This window comes from Ornithorhynchus anatinus, chromosome 5, assembly GCF_004115215.2.
Source record: "Ornithorhynchus anatinus isolate Pmale09 chromosome 5, mOrnAna1.pri.v4, whole genome shotgun sequence".
NCBI classification, from domain to species: domain Eukaryota; kingdom Metazoa; phylum Chordata; class Mammalia; order Monotremata; family Ornithorhynchidae; genus Ornithorhynchus; species Ornithorhynchus anatinus.
Window position 1 is genome coordinate 39257044 of NC_041732.1, and position 24809 is coordinate 39281852.

At 41.7% G+C, this 24809-nt stretch overlaps 1 protein-coding gene across 4 annotated transcripts in view; it reads right to left on the bottom strand.

The window, feature by feature from the left end:
- Positions 1-2991: 2991 nt before the first annotated feature.
- ZMAT4 (zinc finger matrin-type 4) overlaps positions 2992-24809 on the bottom strand; it is a 255411-nt gene continuing 233593 nt past the window's right edge. For all 4 annotated transcript variants that reach the window (XM_029064334.2, XM_029064335.2, XM_029064333.2 and 1 more), the window contains one exon: positions 2992-6163. In XM_029064334.2, the coding sequence (XP_028920167.1) occupies positions 6148-6163 (16 nt within the window). In that variant the 3' untranslated portion in view covers positions 2992-6147. The remainder of the gene's footprint in view (positions 6164-24809) is intronic.

Below are 24809 nucleotides of genomic sequence, written 5' to 3' on the forward strand. Positions count from 1 at the left end.
CAGGCAAGTTATATGGCAGAAGATAACTAGAATTTGATTAGGGTGGATCATATACGTAAACATGCCAATACTTTGAGAATGGAAAGGACATTAAATTGCAAAAAAAAAAGTGATAGGAGTTATCATCCTATCAATTTTGCATTTGGCAAAATCTGCCCTGACTACAATGCTTTATAATTACTGTGCATAAGATGGCAATAGAAGAAAAAAACTTAAGGAATCAAAAAGTAGAAGACTGTATAGTTGACTCAAAATGAACACAGCACACTTGAGGAATTTACAGTTGGAGAAAAGAAAATTGGATAAAGACTGATGATGACTGGTAATATAAAAACAAATGGAAACAGTTCAGATAGGAGTATAAAAGTAAAGCTTAATTGGACTGAAGTAGAGTCACCAATAAATTTAAAGCCATATAAAATTATATTAAAATCAGGAATGTTCAGAGAAAAATAAAATTGCTAGGAGGAGAATTCCAAACAAGGATTCTTGAATATCTCAGTACAGTTTAGAGATAAGAAATTATAATTTTGATAAAGGGAATGGTGCTGCAATGATGGCATTTCAAACATGATTAGGTTAATTAGAATGTATAACTTACCACAGGGTAGCACTGCAAAAATTGAAGACAGATTTTTTTTCACAGGTATTTGAAAACTAAAGTTTCACAACAGCCATAAATTCAGATTGAGAAAGGAATACTTAAAGAAAATAAATCATAAATTTTAAGGAGAAAATTAAGAAGAAACTCAATCCATTAGGGCTATAATAGGGGAAGTAGACAGACCCCTGAAATATATTCATTGATGATGATGATGATGATGATGATGGCGTCTCCCAACTGGAACAACGGATGAGCTCCAATTCTGAGTCTTCAGGAATGGGAACCTGTTCAGAGGAATTGATTATAGTGTTGGTGACTTATCCAGCATCACTTTCAGTCTCTCATCCCCGCCAGTCATGTTCCCTCTAGGGCACAGATGACAAGAATAGAGTAATAACTGTACCCTAAAATACTGCATAAAAATATTCACAGAGGACATTTTCTTAGCCCGAGAAAAAATACATTTTTTTTTGGAATGGCAGGAGTCATACCCTTTTCCTTTTAGGTGTCCCTTCAGTTTATGGCTGCTACCAGGCACAGAATCTAGTAAGTGTACATTCACTAGATCACTTATGAGGTATTATGCAAGGTGGTTGTCATTTAGACCAATTCTGCTCATGAAGAATATGTAGAAAGTACAAAAGACTATAGGGATAACATGTTTGATTTCTGCACTAGAGATTCATGATAGGAAGCTTTTAAAAAATAATTATGGAGTCTTCTTTTGAGAATAATAATACTTATTGTGGCATTTGTTAAGTGCTTACTATGCCAAGGACTGCACTAAGGATTGGGGTGGAATCAAGATAATTAAGTCCCAAATGAGGTTCACGGTCAAAGTAGGAGGGGGGACTGGTATTAAATCCACATTTTGCAAATAAGGGAACCAAGGCACAGAAAGAGTTAAGTGATTTGCCCAAGGTCATATAGCAGACAAGTGATGGAGCTGGGGTTAGAACCCAGGACCTCTGACTCTCAAACCCAGGCTCTTTCCACTGGGCCACGATGTTTCTTGTGGATGAGTCTCGGTCCTGACACTTCAGGACTGAGAATGTTTGAGGAATTGATTGTAATGGATAGTGGCTTGCACAGCGCCATGCTTTCTTGCCAGTCACATTCCTGTGGGACATAGATTGCCAAAAGCAAGTAGATGGGCATTAGGGCAAACCAGTCTCAAGTGCCTTTAAAGGGTTTCTAAAAACATGCAGACCCATTTATGGCCAAAGTTGTCTCACTGATCTTTATTGTCTAATCTGAAGGTCAGCCAGAGACTGTCATGAAAGGCTAATTGAAACTCATTAGAATGTTGCAATTCTATTAACATTGAATATAACAATAAGATTGAATTGCCTATTTGTATAATTTTACATTTATTGTTAAAGGAAAGATGTTAGGCTAGATTTATATACCACAAAGTGATAAAGAAGTTCCAGAAGTAGACACAGGGAGTGCTGGAGGTAAAAGCAGTAGCAGCATAAGTTGATGTGTACATAGTAAAACACTTATCATGAAAGTAGATGTTTGTCATTGTAGAACATCTCTGTTGCCTAGCTCAATTATCAGGGTAGAAGCAAAATGGTGGAACAGAGGGCAATAGTGAACCACGGGCTACATGAATGAAAATCTTTTGACCGTCTCCCATAAACCTCTTTCTTCCTTTTGGATCTGCTGTTGACATCAGTGGGGAAGCTCTTGTTTCTGAACAGGTGTTAGGTGGTAGGGGTAGCACCTGTAAGGTGAACTATTGACATTTGATGTTATTGATGTATGCAGGCATGAAGGTGGAAGGAGTGTGAAGTGAGAACAAAATGTTTGAGATCTGCAAGGAAATGTGGTGCTCCACTTGTTCACTTTTAGGAGAAGAAAAGTTCAAGAAACAGTAAGCTAGGAACAGAAAGAATGTAACAGGAGAGATCATTTGTACATAGTTAAATACTTTAAACAAACAAGTTATTTGTTCCCTAAAAGTGAAGATGTACTATCTTAGACCCAGCATTGGACATTTTTAGAAAATACTTGAGAATTTAAAACAAAGACACAGCCAGAAAAATTACAACACAATATAGAGATTGTTGACTTAGTATTTGGCATGCAAAGTTTCAGCTAGAAAAAACAGTTGATAGGTTAATCTTTATCTAGGACTTAGTATTTTCAAATCACTTGACTTTGATTAATTAGGCAATCTACTCACTCTCCCCTTGAGGTAGTTGAGTATGACTGTAGTAAACATAAGGAAAGAAGGAATCAGAAAGATAAAGCAATAGCTAAAGATAGTATCCCCAGCTGGTGAGCCAAGTCAGCATTTTGGACTCCGGGGTCCTGCTGTCTTGGCCACATTCTCCTTTCCCTAGCCACAAAAGAGCAAAAATAAATTATTTGCACAAGCCCAAGATAGAAAAACATGTTTTATTTTTTAATTGGTGCACATAAATGGTGAACACTATGTACTTGGTTAAAATGGGGTTTGATAGGGGTGTAGTTATTTTATTGCTTTAGAGTTTAGAAAGGTTATTTCTACAACGTTTCCCAATGTTCTATTCTCACGCAAGATTATAAGCATGGGATTGGAAACTGAGGTTAAAGTATTATCCACAAAATTAGAAGATGTGCATCGTTCCCCACCTCAGGACCCCCAAATCTCATCTGGAAAAGTGATCTCTGCATTTGTCTCCTTTATAAAAATCTAAATCTAATAAACAATAGCAAGAAGAATGTTTAGAAGGTTTGGGAGATCAGGGCTTTGTTAGTAATCAAATTCAGGTATTTTGATCTCACTCTACTCATGGAACTGTGGCCTAGTACTGGCCTTTAATCCAGTATATGCACCCACTGGGCATTCAAGATATATATTGACTATCTATTATCATTATTGGCATAAACACTGTTCGCCTATGGTACTTAATATCTTGCAAATTACTCAACAATCACAATTACTAGCTAATAAGGGAGTCAGGTGAATAATATTCCTCTTTTACAATCCCTTTCCCTTTTGCGATTCTCTGATCTCTTCTAGAAGTAGATAACTTCAAATTCACTATAGTGCTTTAAATCTAAGGGTTTCTCTTCAAAACAACTGAGTGAAGAAAGGATTGGAATCTAGGTTCTAGTTCATTTCCTGGTTCTTTAGGAGGGCGGAGGAAAGATAATTTCTTCTGAAATTAATGTACGATCATTTCTTTTGAAATTAATGTACTGAAAGGAAATAAAATTCTGTCAGAAATCTCAAGCTCCAAAGTTCCCAGGAAGTGAACAGACTTCCATTAATCTTCCTCAGAACCTTTGTCCAAAAAAGATCGATGATAAAACCAGAGAATTCAGCTACCTGTCCTGAATTTGAACACTTCCGCCTACCAACCTCACAGGCTAAATGAGTTTCAACAGACAGAGTTTCTGTAGTTTTTCTCTCTCCACTAGAGAAATAACTGCAATGTACCAGTCCCTCCCCTGAGCCAAAGGGAATAGTTAACCTCAGTGGCATGTTGAAACATTCGTGCTCTTCTTACCAAAGACCATCTTATTACTGCAGTGAAGTGAGGCTTGGTCACATCCTGAGGTGATGCTCGCCTGAAATGGTTCCCAACAGTTAAGTTTGGAAATGCACCAGCTAATAGTTTGTACAATCGTGTGCAAAACAGAATAAATTAATTGTAATAAATATGCTACAATAGACTGTTTTCAAATAGCCACATCAGTGCTCTAACTCACTCATTGTACACAAATGGAAGCAAGGTCTACTTTTTCAAAGACATGACATTTTACAGCAGAACTGATTTAAAAAGAAAAGCATATTGTACACATTCAAACAAAACCAGTCTTTGACTTTGGAGATCTCCTTGGGTAACCTGCCTTGCCTTATTTGCACTGGAAAATAAAATGATTTCCATCTGGCTCTCCTTCCCCATTGGAGAACTGAGTCTGGCCAATGCTATCCGGCCCATGGGCCTCAAATGCCAGATCTTATTTTCTTGGCACCTCCTGAAGCAGCATTGGTGGCCTAAGGAGAGACCTTTTCTGCTGGCTGGTTCTGCCAGGGCAGAACAAACAACTTGCCATTCTTTGAGTTCTTCAGAGGAAAGATTCTTTCCTGAATCCAAGCTGGTGGTAATGTAATTGCAGATACTCTCATCCTGCATCAGTAGTGGCCAGTTTTTTTGTGTGTGTTTGAGTTTTTGCCTCTTCTTGTTTTTATAGAAAAACAACAGATATCCAGAAAATCCAGATTGTTTTGTTGCCAGGAGATCAATGGCTTATTTTTCCCCCTTCACTGAACACACTCTGCCTGGGGCACATGGCACAGCACCAACACCTAGTTCTTATTTAACTCATAAGAGTTAAAATTTTCACTGGGTGGCTGGCCCCATGAAATCCCGGCCAGAGACACTCGGTGATGGTGGTGTTGTTGGGGGAGAATGGATATTAACAAAAAGCGTAGACTTGCTTATGATTTAAGGCCCCCAAACCGTTCCCACCAGGACTATCTCAGTTGGAGTCTAAAGTCTTGGTCAGTGAAGTACCTTCAAAAAGCAGACAAATCCAAAATCACAAACATGGCAGCAATGAAGAACATCGAATCCAACAGAGAACTACCTCATCAAAGTCCCTCTGGCTGCACAGGACTAGCTGTTCCTGGATGAGCAAATGTTCCTTTTCTCATTTTCACATATATTCTTGCCTTTTCTTCTATCTACTTCTGGGGAGAAGTATCTGGTTCAGGCTAATTTGGTAGGAATCATCCATTTATTTGAATCCTTTTTCCAAATGAACTGACTTTGGGTCCTGTTGTTGCTGATGCCTTGAAGCACTGCACCGAAGAGCCTTGCTGAGATATTGTTTGCTGCAGTGAGCATCTTGTGGATAGACTAATTCTCTCCCTAAGCTAACACAACAAATGTGATAAATGAGTGGGACCATGGCTAACCTTTAGGAACTTTGGTTGGAAGGCAGGAAAGGAGTTGAAGATTGTTTTCCTTTCTCAATTTTCACTGTTCAGTGGTTCAGTGACCTATCAGTATATATGAAGGAGGCTGGGGGAAAAGAATAATTCATCCATCATACATCTCCTGTTGCTTGCACTTCATTTTAGTCCTTTGAATGTTGCAACTAATCATGCTTAACATGATGAAGAAATAATGTTTATTTCTAGTTGAAGATGGAGCACATCACAATCATCAATAATTTAACTGGGTAATTATACTCTGAAGAAATCTAGAATAAATATGAAAAAAGCAAAATATTTTATTTGTACTGTCTCTAAACATGAGTGTTGTAATCACTTGGCTACAGGTTTGTATTTCAGGATGTGGGATGACATCTTGAAAAGGTTAAAAAAAAAAGTCCATCCAAATATTTTAACTTACCACAAAATTAAAAAAGAAAATCCATTCACTGTCCAAGATTAAACCAAGATTAGTAATACATTAATTTGTGAATCCTCACAAGTAATGTTCATTGTCCAAGAAAGAATGCTCTCTATCTGTTGATTAGCAACTCTTCTTTGAGGAAGAAATCCTGATGTTTTTCTTTTCTCTGGATTGATGTTTTCACTACTGATTCTTCAGGCTGTAATACAGAAGGGAAAACAGTCTTACCTCCCTTCTCAGTTATTTATTCCAAAATCACTTACAGCACGGAAGAGGGCTAAGAATAGAAGGACTTCCTAAATCTTCAATGCCAATCAAGCTCACGGTGGAGACAGAATTTTTTAGAAATAAGATAAGGGGACCAGTATTCAGGACCCTTGCCAGTTTGATGAGGGTACAAAATAATTCCACTCCTCACAGAGGCAATCCAATATTAAATTTGGGTAAATGTTCTAAGAAAAAAAAATTGGATTTCATTTGCAAATTTGATGGAACACTAGCTACACCTCTCTACCTTCTTGGTAAATATATTTTTTGAGGGAAAACCAAACTCTAGTTTCAAATAATAAAAGTCACTTTTGGCTAGGGTGAGTTCTCAGAAGATTAGTTTGCAGTTAAAAATGCATCATTTTCTTTTACTTACTCCATCAATAGAGTTGTCCAAGATAAATGAATGGTATGGGTGGAAGGGAAGAGAAAAATACACAATTTTGGGTTTACTCCCAAAGGGATATGCTTTTAAATCAAAGCAGTGACCCAGAAAAACACTTCCTGTTAATGGCAAATTACTGACTTTTCCCAAATCAGCAACTGTTAGGCTCTTGGGAAAAACATACATTGTGTGGGGCCTTTCATTTCATTTTTTATGCTTTTTAGTCTGAGGGGCAAAACACTGTGATGGTTTCCAATACAAAGGCGGTGTAACAATTAACTTTTCTGTTCAATTAGCATAATACCTACTTATTAAGGTGGGGACTGTCCATCATGTAGCAGTCAAGATCTCCAGTCTTTTAACCAAATATATGTCATGAGGACATGCTAACTGGCTGGGTAAACAGTGAGCACTCTGGGGCCCTTTATTGTGTAGGGCTTGTAGAGAACTTCTGAATATCTTCGTAAATAGATCAAAAGGATCAGGGTCACCTGCCTTAAGAGAAAAGAGGGCTAAAAGGGGACATGAAACCACATGAAGGTTAATTTTATGGGGGTGATACTTCATTATTCTTTACGTCCACTATTCTTCATGTCCTCTTGGTGGGGGGTAGGGGAGGGGATGGGCATATAAGAGGGACAGAGTTTAAATTAAAGTGGGAGAGATTTTGATTGGACATAAGGAAAAAAAAAATACCTGAAATGGGAGACTGTGGAATCTCCATCTTTTGAGATCTTTAAGAAAGAGGTGGGCAACCATCTGTTTTAGATAGCTTGATTTTCACTTGCTAAATAATGCAGTGAGGAGGGCCAGGAGAGCAATCTAAGCTAATAAGGGAATGGAAAGAAGGCTAGAAGCCTAAGCTCTTTCACTCTAGTCTCCAAGATTTTTATTTCTTGAGAATTTGTTCTCTAGTGACCAAGGGGGATCACCTATTGGAGTGCTGTGTTGGCTGTATTTAGTTTGCTCAACCTTTGGAGGAGCCTTTTTTATACAAGTCCAAACCCAGGATCCAAGCATCAGCATCTGTTTGGTACCACAAAGTCTAGTTTTCAGCTGATCTGTTCCCTCTCCAACCTATATCTGGCTTTGGCTACCAATACTTATGTAGCAATATTTATTGAACAAATACTGTGGGAAAAGTACTGTACTAGCATTGGGGAAGAATGCAGTAATGGATACATGAGGCTTGGTCCCTAGCCCTCAAAGAGCTCACAGTCTAAAAGTGATGCTGGGAAGTAGGCAATGAGCACATGAAGGAAGACAAAATAATGTAAGCATTCAATGCCAATGACAAGATCAGTATTTTAGTTTCAAGCTCCCTGCCTCCCTCCACCCAAGTTCCTGCTGACATGTTCCAGGTTTTGGATATACCTGGTCTTGGATATACCTAGAGAAGCAGCATGGCTCAGTGGAAAGAGCACGGGCTTGGGAATCAGAGGTCATGGGTTTGAATCCCAGCCCTGCCACTTGTCAGCTGTGTGACTGTGGGCAAGTCACTTAACTTCTCTGTGCCTCAGTTCCCTCATCTGTAAAATGGGAATTAAGACTGTGAGCCTCACGTGGGACACCTGATTACCCTGTATCTACCCCAGCGCTTAGAACAGTGCTCTGCACATAGTAAGCACTTAACAAATACCAACATTATTATACCTGAGTTCCCAGAGACTGGGGAGGGGAAAGCAAAAGCTCTGGTGAAAATGGTGTGGGAGGTGGAAGTTTATGGGCCCCATTAGAGAAACACTTTGGGTCTGGTTACACTTGGCATATATCCACAAAACAGACCATAAAACATCAATAGGTTATATTGCATGCCTAGCATAATGCAGGTGATATCACTTACATCTCTGGGTCCAGTATTTTTGAATGCCTTCTGTGGACACCCTGGTTTAGGACAGAAACTTGCACTTCTGAGGGGCTCTGTGGTATGAGTCTGTGCATGATGGATGTTCTGCATGGCTACCCAGCAACCCTCAGAAGAATCACTTCACAAGTATGAAATCATCACTCGTGTGCTAAAGGGCCCCAGGCACTGTGCCATCACATTCCAAGCCCAAAATGGAGGGAAAAAAGGGATGGGAGGAAGAAACATGGGGGACCCAAGCTCAACCAGTTCAAGGGAGGATTTTGGCAGCCTGACTTAACCTATCCATGAACTAACCAAACTCTGTCTGGGGCCTCAGGGCTAATCCAAGCCTGTGTTTCTACTGCCTTCTGCTGACCTAGAATCTTCAGGTGGCCAGGAATCAGCACTGCACCTTTCCTTAATTCAGAGCAAAACATGGGATCAAAGGAGACTTGTTATGCTCTCTCTCCTAAGAGGCAGAACAGGATATTTGATAGCTAATGTTGACCTGCTGACTAATTTTGGCAATCCACTTAGGAAACACTACTTCATCCAACAACACCTCCAAAATAGATTCCAGATTCTACTTTCTCAAAACTGCTACCAGAAAACTTTCAAATGAATAGGTAAAGTAACTTCAACATATAACAGAGGAGAAAGGATATTTGCATAAACTATTTTTATATCTGTTAGATGTTGTTTGTAATTACCTTTGAAGTTTGTTTCCATCCAACTGCTTTTCTCTATTTAAGAACCAGCTTTTTAGTATAAACTTCCTAAAAATCACATTTTTGATATACTGTTCAATATTCTTCACCATTAAGTTTGTGACCTGAAGAAAATCCTACGGGAGTGACTTCTTCCTCAGATTAATGCAGCAAAAAGATTGGAAGTTCTTACATAAATAACAAATCCAATCTCAGCTTAATAAATTGCTGAGATGCATTTATGCAGCAAACCCCACATACTACTACGATGACAAACTATCAGTAATAGAGAAATTTCCAAATCATGGCTGTATTGTTAGAGGAAACCAGAAGTATCTTCTCTTTAACTTATAGTAAAAAGGTACAGAAAGAACTTAATCTTCTGCAGTTGAATGTCACTCTCACTTTTCATAGCCAGTTCAAACATTCAAATTATTTCTGAACACACAGTAGTAGCAGCAAATTAAAATACCTTTCAAGTCCATCTAACTTTTACAATGAATCATCCATTACTGATACTTATTGCTCTAAAGGCTTCTTGGTATTCAGTAGCCAGTGCAAAATAAGACATTGTGGAAAATTCCATTGCTATTAATAAATCTGCACCCATCAAATCTGCAAAAAATAAATACTTATATCTGAGATAGATATGCTATGTGATTCTGATATTTTAAGATATCTCCTGAAATAGAAAATTGAGGAAAGTAACTAAGAGGTAACCATTCTTATTTCTCTAAAAGCAAATTATGACCATGGAGGGTGCTGGCTCAATCATGCTTTAGCCTATGGTCCTTCTTTTATAGATTTCTATCCTCACTACATGTGTGTTCATATATAAACAAACCTCCACAAATGATGCTTTAGTATGCCAAACAAAACTTCCCCTCTCGGATATGTTCTGCCTCTATGCTTGTCTATATGACTGTTTTAGTTTGTTGGATATCTTCTTTAATACCTTTGCTTCTGCTATGATTTTGCTAATTGAAAATAGAATTAAGGGGTCAGCTGCCCTGTCAACCTTCACTTTTCACTTATTACCAAAAGTGTATTTGTTGAGCCCTGAATAAATGCAGGTGTATCTTTCCACAAAGACATCTTGTAACATAATCACATATACTATGCAATTTCCAGTTTATCATAAATAGAAAAAATGCAGAGAACATTATGATCCCCATACTGAGATGATAACTTCAGCAAGCTAGGACTCTAGTTGGGCAGGTGCTTAGGAGTTTCATTGGACTAGGCAAGTTATAACCAGTGATATGGCCCAACTGTGTCAAAGTTGATGATTTACCCAAAATAGTCCCCATCCCAAAAGAGGGAAAAAAGGTTGGTACTAAGTCCAGTAGGGAAGCAACATGGTCTAGTGGAAAGAGCATGGGCCTAGGAGTCAGAGGACCTGGGTTCCAATCCCACCCCTGCCACATAGCTGTGTGAACATGGACAAATCAGTTGCCCAAATATTCAATCTATCACCAAATCCTGTCAGTTCAACCTTCACAACATGGCTAAAATCAACCCTTTCCTCTCCATCCAAACTGCTACCACATTAATCCAAGCACATATCATATCCCAACTTGATTACTACATCAGCCTTATTGCTGGCCTCCCTGCCTCCTGACTCTCCCCACTCCACTCTATATTTCACTCTGCTGCCAGGACCATCTATGTAACCCATTTGGTCCATGTTACTCCACTCTTCAAGAACATCCAGTGGTTGCCTGTGCACCTCTGCATCAAACAGAAACTCCTTCCCTAGGCTTTAAAGCACTCAATCACCTTGCCCCCTCCTACCTTATCTCTCTGATTTCCTGCTACAATCCATCCTGCACACTTCACTCCTCTAATCTACTCACCTTACCTCCAACTCATCTATCTCACCACTGACTTCTCAGCCACACCCTGCCTCTGGCCTAAAATGCTCTCCTCCTTTATATCTGACAGATGATCACTCTCCCCACCTTCAAAGCCTTATTAAAGGTACATCTCCTCCAAGAGGCCTTCCCTAAGTCCTCATTTCCTCTTATTCCACTCCTTTCTGCATTGCCCTTGCACTTGGATTTGCATCCTTTCCTCACTCCACCTTCTACCCCACAGCACTTGTTTACATATCTGTAATTCATTTATTTATAGCAATGTCTGTCTTCCCATCTGGTTTGTAAGCTCACTGCGGGCAGGGATCATGCCTACCAACTCTATTTTACTGTATTTTCCCAAGCACCTAGTACAGTGCTCTCCACACAGAAAACACTCAATAAATATGACTGTCTTCACTTCTCTGTGTCTCAGTTCCCTCATCTGCAAAATGGGGATTCAATACCTTCAGTTCAATACTTAGACCTTGAGCCCCCTGTATCTGATTATCTTGTATCTACCTCAGCACTTAGTATAGTACTTGGCACATTCATTCATTCATTAAATCGTATTTATTGAGTGCTTACTTTGTGCAGAACACTGTACTAACTGCTTGGAAAGTACAATTCAGCAACAAATAGAGACAATCCCTACCCAACAATGGGCTCACAGTCTAGAAGCATAGTAAGAGCTTAACAAATATCACAATTATTACTGTTAATAGTAAAAGGGATGCTCAAGGAGCAAAACAAAATTTGCAAACCAGTAATTGAATACATTTATGATTTCTTAGGAAACTCTACCAGAATGACTGCAGATGGAGGTAGGGCATTCTGGAAGAGATGTGTCCACGGTGTCGCTATGGGTCAGAGACGACTCAGTGACACAAGACAAGAAAACTTTATTCTAGCTCACTGGCTCTTAGGTGGCTAGACTGCTGAACCCCTATGACTAGTATAATTTCTGAGAGCACACATAGGATGGTATTCAAGAGATGATGGTCTACTTAAAAGGAATCTTTGTGCTTGTCAATGTACCATGCTAAGATGAATGAGGTCATGTGCCAGTCAGCAAAATCCTATACATACTGTTATTTTTTTAATGGCATTTGTTAAGTGCTTACTATGTGTCAGATGCTGTACTAAACACTGGGGTAGATAACAACTAATGAATTGGATGCAGCCTATATCCCACACGGGGCTTTCAGTTTTAATCCCCATTTAACAGATAAGGTAACTGATGCCCAGAGAAGTTAAGTGACTTGCCCAAGGTCACACAGCAGGAAAATGGCAGGGCTGGGAATAGAACCCAGGTCCTTCTGCCTCCCAGGCCCATGTTCTTCATACTAAGCTACACTGCTTCTCAACTATTAAACAACTCCTGTGGAGTTTAAGACAAAAAGCTGTAACTGTCAGAGGATTTCACTTCCTTGGCTAAACCATGTATAGAATATAAATGAATGATATTCAAGGAATAGGGATGGTCAGATCTTTCACTCTGAGAGTAGCTGACAAACTGAGGCATCAATTACACTTAAAGAGCTGTATCAAGCGAATGGCCCTCAGAATTTTTAATGGATGGAAGATTAAGTCTCTGCCACAGACATATCAAGAAGAAATGGCCCTTCTTGAGCCATTTCATCAGCATCTCCTTGAAGGCATTCTTAACATCAAGTGGCAAGACAGATCACCAACAAAATTCTAGAATTCAGTCAGGCCCTAGTACAGAACTGACACAAACCCAGCTCTGTTTGGTTGGAAACAGCGGTGAAGGTTCCCGAAGAAGCTGCTGAATGGTGAGCTGAAATGATGGGTTTCATCGTGGAGATCAAGGCACCCAGAAGCACACTTTCAAACCACGTGGCAAGGTGCAAGGCTTCTGAGAAGTCACATATTATTAATAAGAATTGTGGTTTTAGTTAAGTACTTACTATGTGTCACATAATGTATTAAACTCTGGGGTAGATACAACATATTTGATCAGACACAGTCCATATACCATATGGGGCTCACAGTACATGGAGGAAGCATCGACATTTGACCTCCATTTTACAGATGAGGAAACCTAGGCAAAGATAATTCAAATGTTTCTGCCAAGGTCACACAGCAGGCCAGTGGCAGAGCCGGCATTAGAACCGAGGTCCTCTGACTCCAAAGCTCAAGATCTTTCTCTAGAACACTCAATTCTCACTGCAGCAGACACCAACTAAGTGTGCTCTTTTTGAACAAAAACATTACACAGTCAGCAATGGACTCTGACAATAACACCAGGGCCCACTATAGGGACAAATACCTAATACTCACGGCAGAAAAGACAGTGTGTCCCCTTTAAGTCTTTTCTAAGCAACTGTGTCCGTATGGTAATAGCATCCTAGATTTTTACATTTCCCTCAGTGGGGAAAGAGACCAAAGTGAGAGGGAGAGGAAGTACAAGCTCTACAATCACTGCAAAATCACCTGCAGGAGAACTAGGGAGCAACCATTGATATAATGAACCATCTAGATAAGCCACATTATTAATTGGTGTAAGAAGCTGAGAGGTGAGAATTTGGGGGATAAATTCATTCACTCAATCATATTTATTGAGCACTTACTGTGTGCAGTGCACTGTACTAAGTGCTTGGAAAGTACAATTTGGCAACAAATAGAGACAATCCCTACCCAAGGGGTTCACAGTCCAGAAGGGGGGAGACAGACAACAAAACAAAACAAGTGGACAGGATGCTATTGGTATAGCATCAATATAAATAGAATTATAGATATATACACATCGTTAATGAAATAGAATAATAAATATGTACATATATACACAAATGCTGGGGGGGGATAGAGCAGAGGGAGGAGGGAATAGGGGTGATGGGGAGGGGAGGAGGAGCAGCAGAAAAGGGAGGCTCAGTTTGGGAAGGCCTCCTGGAGGAGGTGAGCTTTCAGTAGGGCTTTGAAGCAAGAAAGTGTTGGCAGATGTGAGGAGGGAGGGCATTTGAGGCCAGAGGTAGGACATGGGCCAGAGGTCGATGGCAGGACAGGTGAGAATGAGGCACAGTGAGGAGGTTAGGAGCAGAGGAGCAGAGTGTGCGGACTGGGCTGTAGTAGGAGAGAAGGGAGTTGAGGGGGGAAGGTGATGGAGAACTTTGAAGCCAGTAGTGAGGAGTTTTTGCTTGATTTGAAGGTTGATAGGCAACCACTGGAGATTTTTGAGGAGAGGGGTGACATGCCCAGAGCATTTCTGTAGAAAGATAATCCAGGCAGCAGAGTGAAGTATAGACTGAAGTGGGGAGAGATAGGAGGTTGGGAGATCAGAAAGGATACTGATGCAGTAATCCAGTTGGGATGTGATGACATATGGATAAATGAAAAAGGACTGAAAATTCTACAGTGGTCTCAGTTTAGGAGTGATCCTCAAGGACACATCATTTCCATATTTAGTACAGAGTCAAAAGACTGACCTTGGACTCAGCTGCTGAAAAACACAATTTTCAATGGAAACGCAACCTAATTAGAACCACAGGCATCTCTAGCAAGCACTGACGCTACATGTATTCATTTTTGTTGGGTAAATAAGCTAGAACAGGAAATGAAGAAGTCCATTTGATTCTGTGTTCCTCAGAGAAATATCCCCTGCATTCCTGTAGAACTCTGATTCCTGGAACAGCATAATATTTCCTGCAAGTTTATGACATGTACCATACGGTGACTGTGAGATGAAACGGAAGCGAGAGAGGGAGCTGTGTTTGATGATTTTGTGTTTGCAGCAAATACCTGGGAAGTGACTTGCTCACAACCCCCATATAGTAGAAATGTGTGTTCTGTGCAGAAAGGAAAAAAGAAATGTTCTGAGACTTTGAGCTTGTACCATTGTTGCTGTGCCTTCTAAATATGCCAAAATGAGAACTTTGCATAGCCCCTATGTGATATAAATAATTTTTTGGATCATTTTAAAAATACACTGAAAATATGGAAATGCAATCAAGGCTAAGAGTGACATTTCTTGAGGCATGTTATTTACAATATTTTGATTAGCTCTAATTCCTGAATGGCAAAGCAGCTTATGTAAATACTTACTGAACTCCAGTTCCATATCTGTCTTCTCAATCTTAATGAAAACCACAGCTCCTGGAAGGATGCTGGGCTCCAGCCAGGCTCGGACGGAGGTGGGCCTGGGTCAGATGTGGTTGAGCCCAGAAAATCTGTCTGTGCACAGCTCTAGTTCCCAGTTGTCACTTACTTTGTGGTAGTCAACAAGAACATGGTATTTAGCAAAAGGTTTTCAGGGGTCAAATGAAGAGTCAAAGTAGTGGAGACTCAGCTCATAAATGGTTAGCATCACCACTGGCTTTAAAGCCCTCAATCACCTTGCCCCCACACTACAACCCAGCCAAAACACTTTGCTCATCTAATGCCAACCACCTTCTAACTGTACCTCGATCTCATCAATCTCGCTGCTGACCTCTTGCCTACATCCTGCCTCTGGCCTGGAACATCCTCCCTCCTCATAACCGACAATGACTTTTCCCACCTTCAAAGTCTTACTGAAGGCATATCTCCTTCAAGATACCTTCCTTGACTAAGCCCTCCTTTCCTCTTCTTCCATCCCTTCTGAGTGGCCCTGACTTGCTCCCCTCTCCCAGCACTTATGTACATAGATATAGTTTGTGAATTTATATTGATGTCTGTCTCCTTCTCTAGACTGTAAGCTCATTGTGGGCAGGGAAGGCATCTGTTTATTGTTGTATTTTACTCTCCCAATCACTTAGGACAGTGCTCTGCACACAGTAAGTGATCAATAAAAGTGACTAAGTGACTGAATGAGGAAAGACTAAGTGCTGCCTTGAATATCCCAGGAGGAGGCCATCTTGAGTATACTAGGAAGTTTATTGCACCCCTGCCATGTGTTGCCCTGAGATGATTGTCTGCCTTGCTTCCCAACTAAAGCCACCTGTGAGCTCTGTAGTAGTAACAGAAGTATTAACAGCAGTATTCCACTGAGGGCCCACTATGCATAATGCACTTGTACTAAGTGCTTCGGAACTAGAAAAAAATGAAACATTCCCTGCCCACAGAAGCTTCCATTCTAGTGCTCAGAGAGGTTGGAAGGAATGAGAAGAGCATGGCCTAGTGGAAAGAGCATGGGCTTGCAAGTCAGAGGACCTGGATCCTAATCCTGGCTCTACCAATTGTTGCTTGTTGTGTGACCTGGGCCAAGTACTTAAGTTCTCTGTGACTCAGTTCTCCTGTTCTCCCTCCTACTTAGACTGTGAACCCCTTGAGGGACAAAAACTGTTTCAGACCTACCTTGTATCTATCCAGGTCTGGCACATCAAGATAAGGCCTCCTACCTGCTCTTTAAATCTACTCCCTCTACCTGCACCTCTGACCATTACCTCTCTCAAATTCCCCAAATCACTTACTCCTACTTTCTTCCCCTCCCTCACTGCTATTTTCAACCTTTCACTCTCCATGGCTCCTACCCCTCTGCCTTCAAACATGCTCCAGTCCCAGTGTACAAAAGCACTTTTGTAAGTGCTTAACAAATACCATAAGAGGGGCCACATTCAACCTAATTAACTTGCATCTACCCCAGTGCCTAGAACAAGGTTTGACACATAGTGAGTGCTTAACAAATACCATAAAAAATTAGTACTGAATCAGCAAAACAACAACCAGATAGTGTTTTGAGGAGGAGGGAATGGTCCACAAAACAAGCCGGGAGATTGAAGAGGATTGAAATGCAATATAACCTTGGCATTTGGCAAAAGGAGGTGATCGATGACCTTAGAAAATGCAGTCTTGTTGGAGTGCAGGAGCTGAAAACCTGATTGCAGTGAGTTGCAAAGAGAATTGGTGGAGAGGAAATGAAGGTAGTGGGTGTATACACCTGTTCTAAGATTGGAAAGGAATGGAGGAGGGAGAGGAGGCGATAGCTAGAGAGGGTAGAGAAGTAGAGAGATTGCTTTCTTAGAATGGTGGAGGGACTGGAGCATGTTTGAAGGCAAATGGGTAGGAGCCATGGAGAGTGAAAGGTTGAAAATAACAGTGAAGGAGGGGAAGATGGTGGGAATAAGTAATTTGGGGAATGAGAGCGGTAATGGTCAGAGGTGCAGGTAGAGGGAGTAGATTTAGAGAGGAGGTAGGAGACCTTATCTTGAGAAACAGTGTGGAAGCAGGCGAGAGAGGAGCAAGGAGTAATAGAGTGTTGAGAGATTTGGGGCTTCATTTTTACCAACAGAATGGTTGGCATGTCATCGGAGCTAAGGAAGGGAGATGACGGGAGGACTGGGAGCTTCAGGAGGAAGTTGAAGCTTTGGAAAAGTTGCTTTGGTTTAAGAGTGTGTGAATCAGAGAGCTTTAAAGACCTCAATCACTTTGTCCTCTCCAACCTCACCTTGCTGCTCTCCTACAACAACCCAGCCTGCACACCTCGCTCCTCTAATGCTAACCTCCTCAATGTACCTCACTTTCATCTATCTCATCACTGACCTCTCACCCATGTCCTGCCTCTGGCCTGGAATGCTCTCCCTCTTCATATCCAACAGACTATCACTCTACTCCCTTCAAAGCCTTATTGAAGGCACATCTCTCTCCGGAGGTTTCCCTGACTAGACTCTCATTTCCTCATCTCCCACTCCCTTCTGCATCACCCTTGTACTTGAATTTACAACTTTATTCATCCCTCCCTCAGCCTCACAGCACTTGTGTACATATCCATAAATTATTCATTTATATGTCTATGTCCCCCTCTAGACTGTGAGCTCACTGTGGGAGGGAATGTGTCTACCAGCTCTGTTGTATTGTTACATTGTACTCTCACAAGCACTTAGTACAGTGTTCTGCATACAGTAAGCATTAAATAAATATGATTGATTGGAGTTAGAGGTGCTAGGTTCCGATTCCGGTTCCACCACTTGTGTGTTGTGTGATCTTAGGCACGTCACTTCACTTCTCTATGCCTTATTTACCTGATCTGTACAATGGGGATTAAGACTGTGAGCCCCACGTGGGACATGGACAGTGTCAAACCTATCTTCTTTCTACCCCAGTGCTTAGTACAATGTCTGGAACATAGTAAGAACTTAATAGAAACCATTAAAAAAGCAAAAAAAACCCTCAAAAAACTCTATTGCACTGTACTTTCTCGAGCACAGAATATATTGCTCTGCACGCAGTAAGCATTCAATAATATCACTGATTGTTTGATTAGCATGACAGAGTGAATTCATAGTGGAGGGAGTTGTACTGGGATCTGTATTTTAGCTCCCTGGGTGTAGGGATGGTGATCCAGGCTTGGGTATTGGATGTGCAAGAGAGACAAAGAAATAACAGGAAAAGGGAGTTGTGGGGGTTGGAGAGGTTGGAGGTGAGGGTGTATATTTTCATACCTGGGGGTAGGAGGGCTGCCAGAGAGTCTAGGAGAGCAGAAGGAACCTGGAATAGGTGGAGTGGGTCGATATTACTGAGACTAGAGTGGAGTTTAGGATCAAATTTCATGGATGAGGGTGAGAAGGAGTCAGAAAAGGAGGTGGTCAGAAAAAATCTGATGTGGTGAGGTGAGAAGTGAGGGATTGTTTAGGGATGAGTAGATGAATGCTGGTGAGCCTCTGAGGTGGCCTGTAGTAAGAGGGGTGTGGAGTGAATGAGCCAAATGAAATGGGTCTGTAGGGGTGGTCAGCATGGAGGGGAGGATAGTCAATAAAGAGACAGAAGTCTCCAGAGATCAGAGTTACGGGAAGCAGCATGGCCTATTGCATAAAGCAGAAGCCTGGGAGTCAGAAGGATCTTGGTTCTAATCCCAGCTCTGCTATTTGTCTGCTGTGTGACCTTGGGCAAGTCAATTCACTTCTCTGTTCCTCAGTTACCTCATTTGTAAAATGCGAATGAAGACTGTGAGCCCCATGTGAGCAGCGTGGCTCAGTGGAAAGAGCACGGGCTTTGGAGTCAGAGGTCATGGGTTCAAACCCCGGCTCGGCCACTTGTCAGCTGTGTGACTTTGGGCAAGTCACTTAACTTCTCAGTGCCTCAGTTACCTCATCTGTAAAATGAGGATTAAGACTGTGAGCCCCACGTGGGACAACCTGATTCCCCTGTGTCTACCCCAGTGCTTAGAACAGTGCTCGGCACATAGTAAGCGCTTAACAAATACCAACATTATTATTATGTGGGACACACACTTTGTCCAACCTGATCTGTTTGAAGCTACCCTCAGCGCTTAGAACAATGCTTGATAAATACTAAGTGTTTAACACATACCATCATTATTATTAATAGTTGAAGGGAGTTCATTCATTCATTCAATATTTATTGAGTGCTTACTGTATGCAGAGCACTGTACTAAGCGCTTGGAATGTACAATTCGGCAACAGATAGAGACAATCCCTGCCCAAATGAGAAAGGCAAGAAAAACATAAAATCAGTAAGAAATCTAGAGGTGGGGTCAAGATAGTGGTAGAAAAGAGCAACTAGCAGTGCAGAGGGTGGTAGAGGATGATGTAGGATTCAATTAAAGAAGCAGGGGAGGGGGAGACAGGCCAGCTGCTCCCCATTTGTGAGATGGGGAGAGTGTGAGAGAATGAGACCCCATTGAGAGAGGATGACAGGGCAGACAGTGTCTTCCAGCAGGGGTTGAGGCCTGCTCATAATGAGTTAGAGTGAGCGAGCCAGGTTGAAGGGGAATTTGCCCCCAATGGGGTAGGGGTTCTACAGACTATGCTAGAGTGGAGATTTTTGCAAGGGAGGGTACTGAGGGAAAATGGAGGGTGAATGAGGTGTTTAAGGGTGTTGTGAAGGAAGAGGGGTTGGTGCAGGACCAAAGGGAGAATAAAAGGAATGTGGAGGGAGGCATGGGGAAAACATGATCTGAGAGATCATTGTGGGTATAGGGTTCAGCTACTGCTCTTTTCGCAACATTCTAAAAATTGAATCCCTCTGTTCCAGAAGAAGAGAGACATGAACTATGGGCTCCATGTAGTTTAGAGGGAACTTGGCTGCTTGGTATAGGCTGCTAGGAGATGAGCTCCAATTTATTTATTTGTATTAACATCTGTCTCCCCTTCTAGACTATAACCTCCTTGTGGCCAGGAAACATTTCTAGCGATTCTGAAGTGTACTCTCCCACGCACCTAGTAAAGTGCTCTGCACCCAATAATATTCAATAAATACCACTCATCATTCAGCTGGACCGTAGTGTTATTTTTTTCCCAGGCCCCCACCACACTTTGCTTCTCTAATGCCAACCTATTCACTGTACCTAAATTTCATCTATTTCGCCACCAACCTATCACCCATCCTCTGACTATGGCCTGGAACACCCTCCCTTTTCGTATTTGACAATTACTCTCCCCACCTCCAAAGCCTTATTGAAGGCACATCTCCTCCAAGAGGCCTTCCCTGACTAAGCCTTCATTCCCGTTTCTCCCACTCCCTTCTCTATCGCCTTGCACCCCTCCTGTGGCACTTTTTTCCTTATCTGTTATTTATCTATAATAATGTCTATTACTACCTCTAGACTGTTAACTCATTGTGGGCAGGGAATGTACCTACCAACTCTATTATACTGTACTCTCCCAAGAGCTTAGTATAGTGCTCTGCACACAGTAAGCGCTCAATAAATACAATTGACTCATTGGTATTCTGGTGTGATGCTGGACAGTTTTAAATCCTTTTCTCCTCCTGGGATGGGCAGGACTTGCAGCGCAGCAGAAGGTATCAATCAATGGTATATATCAAAGCCTTGCTGTGTATAGAGCATCGTTCCAAGCACTAGGGAGAGTACTAGACAACAGTTGGTAGACATAGTCCCTGCCCACCAGGAGCATACACTGGTTTGATTTTTCATAATGACAATAGGCTACACTAAGCCAGCCACACTCTCTCGCCCAGTCCCCATAAGATCAGCAGTGTACATTGTGAGACACCCAGTAGGGCTAGCAGATGCAACCTCTGGGTGCTGAGCAGAAAATTCACAGGAGACCATCTCAGACACAGCACATTCTCTTTGCTAATGCATCCACCAGGATCTGTGGGCCTTCTGTGAATAAGACTGTGAGCACCATATGGGACTGGGACTGTGTCCAACCTGATTAACTCATATCTATCCTAGTGCTTAGAACTGTGCTTTGCACATAGAAAGCATTGAACAAGTACCATAATTATTAATAATAATAATTGGTTATTAGTTGGTATTTGTTAAGCACTTACTATGTGCAGAGCACTGATCTAAGCGCTGGGGTAGATTCAGGGTAAACAGGTTGTCCCATGTGAGGCTCACAGTCTTAATCCCCATTTTACAGATGAGGTAACTGAGGCACAGAGAAATTAAGTGACTTGCCTGAAGTCACACAGCTAACAAGTGGCAGAGCCATTATTATTATTACTATGATTATATTTCCACAACCAAGAGAACAGTGGGAGATGGCAAGCCTGCTAACACATTGCATTGCTCTGGCTCACTACTACAGGGAGATTTTCACCCCATGTGCAGATGTGGCTGGCTCAACGGCAGGGGGAGCGAACCATAATCCCTTTCCTGCTGGGAGCTCGTCAGGTTTATTCCTTCCTGGGCTGTTGCATCTGTGGCCTGCCGTGCTTGGCATAGTTTCCAATTTTGTCTTTTACTATTTTCTTGAATCCTCTGCTCCACCAGAGTCATTCTGGTCCTAATTGGTGCACAACAAACTAGACTACTGCAGACTCCCAGCTGTTTGCAGCTCTGCTGCATTATCTGAACTTCTGATTCACTGCATCTTTATCATGTGTTTTTTCTGTTCTCCTTGTTCATGTTTCTCTCTCTGTGCATGCACAAGTGTACACACACACACACAAACACACATACACCTCCCCACCCCATACCAAGTGCTTCCATATCTTTCCCTTTCCCATTCACGCATCCAGGCCCAGCCAGTTTGCAATGTGCGCATCATTACTTTTGAAGCTGGTGAACCTGACACAATCTGGGATCTTGTAAGCATCTCTTCTCCCCCTTCCCAATGCTCTCATCTCCACCCCAGTTGCAACTTAATGGTAAACGTGACAGGCATGCAGGAGAAGTTAGTTGGGATTTCACCCTGCAGGCATGATTGCTTCCAATCCCAATACTAATGTCACTGTGCTTGCTTTTCGATGGGATTTCAGAATTTTCCTTCCCCTTTCCCTCGGCCCCAAGATGTTGCTGCTCTCCAGGGTGAGGGGTGGGCAGAAGGAGTGTCACAAGGCGCTGATCACCAGGATGAAGGGGGATGTATGGGGTCACCAATAGTCCCAGGACATTTCCATTAGCTGGATGGGATAGTAATGATAATTGTGGTATTTTTTAAGCACTTACTGATTTACCACTGCATTGCAGCTTTCTGAATGTTTTCATTAAGAGATATTTAGTCCAGTGAAGATCATAGGTGGGTCTGGAATTCTTGTGTACACTGACTGGGAAACCATTTAGATGATATTTTACTAAGGGAATGAATTTCTTTTGGTGATGAAGTTGATAATTTTGTCTTCAGTTTCCCTCAATTTATGGAGATGAATGTGATCTGCAGTTAGTGCATAAGGGTTTAATGATTTATCTTTCCAAAGGTTTTTAAGCTTTGGTGGATGCAGAAATCACCTTCTGGACAATCAGTCAATGGACATGTACCCCAGTGCTTACTATAATGCTTGGCTATATTATTAATGTAGTGCATGACATCAGAGGAACTGGAAAAATCATAATGGAAAGAGTAAAACCTGAGGTCAGGAAATACTACTAATAATGATGGTATTTGGTAAGCACTTACTATGTGCCAGGCACTGTACTAAGCACTGGGGTGGATACAAGCAAATCAGGTTGCACATAGTGCCTGTTCCATATGGGGCTCACAGTCTTTATCCCTAATTTACAGGTGAGGTAACTGAAGCACAGAGAAGTTAAGTGACTTCCCCAAGGTCACATAGCAGACAAGTCACTTAGAACCCAAGACTGTCTCACTCCCAGGCCCATGCATATCCACTAGGTCCTGCTGCTTCAAAGGCTTCCCCAGGTAATTCCTATCCATCAGGATTCTTAGACAGGAAAAGTCACCAGCTTCATCTTTCTCTTTCACACCATCTTTTCAGGGTAGATAGGTCTTTAGGTAAGGGAAAGTGAACTAGAAAATATGAGCCTGAATTAAGATTGAAGGAAAGAGGGATATGGCTGGTTTGTACCACTTAAATCATAAAAATAAATAAAATAGTTACTCTCATCACCATCATTTAATACTTGGTGAACTTCCCACATGCACAATACTGTATGCTTTGATCAAAACATCTGGAATAAATCCTGTTATAAGGTTAAAACACTTCTTTATATGGATAGCAAAAACAAATGATGAAAATTTGACCTTCCAATCTTACTCTCTTTTTTTTTTTGAAATCTCCAACAGGAGCTGAGTAATTTTATTACAATCTACCAACCTACACAAAAGGAAGTGTTTTATGAATGAACAGAATATATAGAATAACTAAGATAATTCCCTGTAGACATGGAATCAGCTAAACACAGTTAATTGTCATTCTTTCATTACCCCTATTGCAAGCTTTCTTTTGAATTTAATTTTAATAAGTTCCCTCCATTGGTTAATCCCATAAATATCCTATCAGATGCTATCCGGCATACTTCCTGAGGAATGAGATGGGATCTAAATTTAGAAGAACCACTGTGCATATAAATTTGTGAAAAAGAGAAAGATCTCTTTAAATAAAGTCTATTACATCAATGTTTGCTACTGGAGTTATTCTTGCCAAAGTGATGATGTTGTCTCCACTCTTAAGCAGTTTAGAAAGGGCACAATGCAGAAGGGTCACTGGATATATTAATAAAATTACTAAAAATTCCAACTGTGAAGTACACTGAGAGCAGAAGCCTAGCTATATGCATTTGAGCATTCCATTTGACTGAAAGGTTGAGGACAAAGTTCATGTCTTTTACCTTTTATTTTACTCTCCTTTAGTCATCTTCTTCCAAACACTCACCCTTCCCTCTAGACTGTAAGCTCTTTGTGGGAGGGAACCTGTCTACCAATTCTGTTGTACTGTACTCTCCCAAGCACTTAGTACAGTGCTCTGAAAACAAGCTTATGGAGGGTCAGTTCTTGGCCCTCTTCTGTTCTCCATTTACACTCACTCCCTCGGTGAACTCATTCGCTCTCATGGCTTTGACTACCATCTCTACGCAGATGACACGCAGATCTACATCTCCGCCCCTGTCCTCTCCCCCTCCCTTCAGGCTTGCATCTCCTCCTGCCTCCAGGACGTCTCCACCTGGATGTCGGCCCGCCACCTAAAACTCAACATGAGCAAGACTGAGCTCCTCATCTTCCCTCCCAAACCCGCTCCTCTCCCAGACTTCTCTATCACCGTTGATGGCACAACCATCCTTCCCGTCTCTCAGGCCCGCAATCTCGGTGTCATCCTTGACTCGTCTCTCTCGTTCACCCCACACATCCTATCCGTTACCAAGACCTGCCGGTTTCACCTCTACAATATCGCCAAGACCCGCCCTTTCCTCTCCACCCAAACGGCTACCTTACTGTTACAGGCTCTCGTTATATCCCGGCTAGACTACTGTGTCAGCCTTCTCTCTGACCTCCCTTCCTCCTCTCTCACCCCACTACAGTCTATTCTTCACTCCGCTGCCCGGCTCATCTTCCTGCAGAAACGATCTGGGCATGTCACTCCCCTTCTTAAACAACTCCAGTGGTTGCCTATCAACCTCCGCTCCAAACAAAAACTCCTCACTCTAGGCTTCAAGGCTCTCCATCACCTAGCCCCTTCCTACCTCT